Here is a 5,679-nt window from a genome sequence, read left to right on the forward strand (position 1 = left end):
TGTGTACTAAATGTTTTTACTATTAAGTGTTAGGATGGGTTGTATTCTTATTTCTAATTAGACAAGACACCCGAACCTTTTTTTTTATTTTTTATTTTGGGGTTTCATTGCTTTTCTTTTTTTTTTTTGTGGTTATTTTGTGACACTGAGATATATATAGCTATGGACTTCATTAGGGTTCTGTTTTTTTTTTTTTTGTGACATTAAAATATAGGGAAAATCGTTCAAAACATCTCTCACATTTTGTAAAATGACTTTTTTCATTCCTTACTTTTAAAAGTGTACTTTTACATCCTTTACAAATTTACATTGATCAAATTTGGTCCCTATCTATATTTCCGACTTGTTTTTTGCCAGAATTCATCACATGCCTTGCATGTGATCATTTATTAGAGACAAAATTATCAAATCAAAATTTATATAATCCATCTATGGTCCCTTACATTTCACAAAATGAATTGTTTCATCCCTTACATTTCACAAAATAAATTTTTTCATCTCTCATATTTCACAAAATGAATTTTTTTATCTCTCATTGACCACCTGTACGAATAGTTTTTTTTTAATTCATGTATATATCTATTTGATTTCATCTAAATAGTACAAATAATATGTAATATATATCTATTAGATTTCACCTAAACAGATCGATATATACATGGATTTAAATCTAATAATTTTGTTTTAAACCTATATATATATATGTGTGTGTGTGTGTGTGTGTGATTTCACCATGTGAATCTATTCAATATTTGTAACCTTTTCTATTTTAGTAATAATTCATTTATTGAGTTGTTTAATAAGAATATCTAATTAATAGGTGTTAATTCGAATTCTATAGTCATGCTAACAAATTGTAGTTTAAATCTGAAATTTTTATTTGCTGCTTTTAAGACCAACAGTTGAATTTCTTGCCTTATGATTATTTTAAAATTTGAAAGTGTCAATTATTACTTTTCCTTTGTTTATTTTTTCTGTCAAAATTTAATTCAATATAAACACTTGATAATGTTTAGAATTAAATATCTTCTTTGTTTTCAAGTCAAAGGAATGAACATGAGTGAAAAACTAATAATTTCTTTTAAACCCTTGTATATATCTATTTTAATTTCACATGAATATATTCAGGAGAAATCAAATAGAGATATATTACATGTTATTCGTATTGTTTAGGTGAGATCAAATAGATATATACATTAGTTTAAAAAAAAAGTTATCGTACACATGAATAATGAGGGATGAAAAATTTTATTTTGTAAAATACGAGGGATGAAATAATTTATTTTGTGAAATATGAGGGACGAAACAATTCATTTTGTGAGAGACTATAGATTGGATGATGTAAATTTTGATGTGACAATTTTGCCCTTAAAAAATGATCATGTGCAAGGCACGTGGTGGATTCCGACAAAAAACTAGTCGGAAAGCTAGATAGGGACCAAATTTGATCAATGTGAATTTGTAAGAGACGTAAAAGTACATTTTTAAAAGTGAGGGATGAAAAAAATTATTTTGTAAAATGTGAGAGATGTTTTGAACGATTTTCCCTAAAATATATATATAGTTGTGGATTTCATTCTAATACTTGTTTCTAATATTTGCTGTCCTTGTATTACTTAATATTCTTGTGAATTGCATTTGAAATTGTGTTAATGGTGTTTATTCTTTCATGTTGGTCTGGGTTTTACTAATAATCTGTCAATGATGTTTATTCTTCTATGTTGGTTTGGGTTTTACTTTTTTTTTTTTTCGAAACGATAAGTGATTTTATAAATAAACTGTAGCTTTACAATGTCGAGCAAAAGCTCGAAAGGTACTATACCAACAGTGCACCATAGCACTGAGGAAACCAGAGTTCCTCGTCTTGCAATATGCCTATTGGTTTGGGTTTTACTAGAATTCAAAAAAGGTCTAAAAATAATTGAGATACGTAAATAATTAATTTTAATGCTAGATTCTAGGATTTGGAAGTTATAACTTTTTATTATTGGTGGAGATTAATGATTGTCTTAGATTTGAAATTATTGTTGTGTAAACTGTAAAGCATTTGGTTTTAAAACTTGTAATCATAATTTATAACTGTTTATAATTTTCTTCTTTATTTCTTGTCAAATTATAGGTAAAAAATGCTATATGTTTATAAATAATTTACTTATTTGATATCATTTAGGTTGTACAAAGCTGTATATGAATTTCAAATTAATTAATTTAATTAATTTGAAAGTTTTTTATGAGATCTTACGATTCTACGATCTCATCCTGTAAAACCTTGGTCTGGGATTCAAATTAAACCAGTTTTAATAACTTGAACCCCTGACATGGGGACAGAAAATAATACGAAAAGTGAGACACAAAATTCTTCTAGTCATCTATTGCATGATAAAATTGCTTTGGGGCGGGCGAATCCCTTCCCACATCCTGCGCTACAAAATCTCATCTTGTTCTTCCACCAACTAAAACAAAAAGAGAAATGAAGCTGGGAAGGTGAGGTAGATTTGTAGCAAACGCCAACATCCAAGGCCCACGAAAGGCCACAAGGTACCAGCCCACCAGAAGTTTGGTTTATTTCTTATGGGCCCAAAGAGCACAGTTTCTAGTATGGCATGGGATCTGAATTGTGTACTTTGGGATATGGCCCCATAACAACCCAGCCCGATATGAGAAGTTAATAGTACCAATTTTAAAACGGTGATAATGTGTACACTATTGATGTATATAAGATTTACTATTTTTTTAATATTAGTTTTATTTTTTTTCCAACTTCTACCCCTTCTCACATCATTTTCACCCCCAACTGTTAGATACAGAATTCGAATCTTAAACCTCGTAATGGGAATTTTCTAGCATCATTCATTAATATAAACTGTAACTCTTTCCTAAAATGTCTTGAGATCTTTTCACAAATTTCTTTACTTTTCCAATGTAACAAAAATTTTGAAGAAAATCTATTGAATGAACTAAATGAAAAAGGAAAAAAGAAAATAAGTAAAGAAGACAAGCATGATCAAAACTTGCTCATAACTGTTCTCTAATGCTCTTCCAATACTTGTAGATTAAGCTGTATTCCATATAACTACGGGTCCGTTTGGATTAGCTATTTTTGGGGTTGTTTTTCAAAAACAGGACTGTAGCATTTCGTTTTTCAAATACAAGTCCATTTGGATTAGTTGTTTTTGGGGTTGTTTTTCAAAAATTATATAAAAACTTTTACTGTAGATGTTTTATGGATTATTTTTAGATGTATTTTTAAAACATATTTTCGAGTATTTTTATAATGTATAATTTTTAAAATTTTATAACAATATACAGTTATACATTTATAAATAAATATATTTATATAAAAATATATAAATGTATTATATTATATATAATACATAATATAAATATATTTATAAATATATAAATGTATAAATTATAAATGAATATTATATAAATGTATAAATTATAATTTATAATTTTTATATTTATATACATTTATGCATTTATAATACATTTATAAATATTTATAAATAAATATATTTAAATATTTATAAATAAATATATTTATACTTTTATAAATAAATATATTCATATATTTATATATAAATGTTTAAATGTATATTACTTTAAATATATAAATTATAAATGAATATTATATAAATGTATATTATAATTTATAATTTTTATGTTTTTATATTTATATACTTTAAACAAAAAATGAACAAGATGCAGATTGGAAGGAAGAAACTTTCAGTCATTCAGTGCCTGATTTATATGATTCGAAGAGAAAAAGAAAAGGAAAAAATAAGGAGAAAAGATATCTATGCCATCAAAAAAAACAAAAAAAGAAGAACAAATTGTAGCTCTTACATTCATGTGTCTAATACAAAATTTCCTATCTCCTTGCAGGGATGAAAAAATGGATAGCCAATCTACTAATGTCTTTGTTAAAATTTAAATGCAGAAAACTGCATAATCATCTAATTTTTATCATCTCCAACATGTCCTTTGTGCTGAACAGCTCTCATGAGCAAGCTATCTTCCTGAAGAATGATTGGAACCGGAGAATTACCTATGGCACGAGCCTTAGCAACCATGATCTCTTTCATCAAACTCCTGAATTCTTCACGATCAATTGTACCATTTTGATCAACATCAAACTTCTCAAAGAGAACATTATATAGATTCCCAATCTCTTCTTGGGATTGCAATTCAAAACCCCTGGATGAAAACCTACCAAATCTCTTCTGCAATTCGTCGCGCGAAAGCACCCCATCACCATCTGCATCTAGCCTGTTAAAATGTTCATCGACAAATTCAGTAAATGCACCTGAGTCATTCACAAATTTTGTTATTACTGGACCATCTACGAAAACTACACTCATTTTTTTCTTTTTTCTTTTTGTAGGAAGAAACTGATTTTTTCTTGATTATCGATGAGCGTATGGCTGTGGATATATTAACTAGTAAAATTTGCACTTTTTTTTGGTAGTTTTTGTGTGCGTAAAACATGTCATTAGAATGTGAATCTAGCATTGACTTGAATATGTTTGAAATTGTCAAAACTATTTTTTAGGTGCCAAGTGCCAACTCAGTATTCATGGTCACTGATGGGGCTTTTATTCAGGGGTTTTTGGCCCCAGCGCAGGAAAGTTGTTTTAATGCTTGAGTTTTGTGTTATGAAGCCATGTGGAAGCCTCTTGCCCAAGTGCTTTCTTAATTGTTAAAGCAAAATTAAGATTGTTGATCTTATACTTCTCCTCTAACACTTTAGGAAAAATTCCATTAGATCCCATAACATAAATCCTCGTATGATTGAACATTTGATAACTTATTATCCGGTTCTCAATTTCTTGCTCTCATGTACATATTAAAGTCCTCATATTATTAAAACTTTGCCAAATTATATCCCATATTCTCATCCCTATCACGGTATGTTTTGAAATCAAATCACCAATATTTTAAACTCGAGATCTAAACTTTTCATGTTGGGCTTTCACTTTTGAAATTAAAGCTTCGTCAATCACTATAAATGTTCAAAAAGTCTAAAGTAACTTAAAAGTTTCTCCACAGCATGGTTGACATCATAAAAGAGGTTTGCATTTGAATAATGGATTTAGATCAAGGGAACTGTTGGAAAAGAAAGTAGAGGTTTGGGGCAAACTGAGCAATCCTAACATGCACAAGTATCTATGGGTTAAGATACTATCTATTTTGTTCTCTACATGCAACCCAAGTGTCAATTCTTGATTTTTTTTTTGAATCATTATATCATGAAGTAAATTACTTTTTGTTATATCTTAGCCTAGGTATTTAATATTTATAGTTTTTTTCAGCAAGAGAGGGATGCAATTTAAGAAGTGAGGAGGGAAAAGGAGGAATTGGAACCCAAGATCTTGAAGTTTTGAGACCTTAACTTTAACCATTAGATCAGAACCTCATCGATTAATATTTGTAGATTGAGTTTACTTGAAAGAAACTCAATGCTACGGTTAGTTTATGTAATTCAAATGTCTACATCTATATATTGCTTAAACTTTTTTCTTCAACCATGTTTTAGTATTTTCTTTTATAGACTCCACTTCTTAAGCTAAGACCTACTTCTTGATAATATTGTTTATTCTAAAAGAAATTTATGCTTCATATATTTTGAAGATAGAGAGTTTTTCTCATTCACAAATAAGTTTTTGTTGCAGCATG

General features: G+C 28.4%; 1 protein-coding gene across 1 annotated transcript; it reads right to left on the reverse strand.

Annotated features, from left to right (window-relative positions):
* Positions 1–3,959: 3,959 nt before the first annotated feature.
* On the reverse strand, positions 3,960–4,364 carry LOC113724519 (uncharacterized). Its single transcript, XM_027247412.1, has one exon. The coding sequence runs from the start codon at positions 4,362–4,364 to the stop codon at positions 3,960–3,962; it is 405 nt and encodes a 134-aa protein (XP_027103213.1).
* Positions 4,365–5,679: the final 1,315 nt, after the last annotated feature.

This window comes from Coffea arabica, chromosome 2c (assembly GCF_036785885.1).
Source record: "Coffea arabica cultivar ET-39 chromosome 2c, Coffea Arabica ET-39 HiFi, whole genome shotgun sequence".
Taxonomy (NCBI): domain Eukaryota; kingdom Viridiplantae; phylum Streptophyta; class Magnoliopsida; order Gentianales; family Rubiaceae; genus Coffea; species Coffea arabica.

Excerpts from the sequence above, each read along its gene's own strand:
- LOC113724519 (XM_027247412.1), bottom strand. The coding sequence starts at position 4,364 with ATGAGTGTAGTTTTCGTAGATGGTCCAGTAATAACAAAATTTGTGAAT.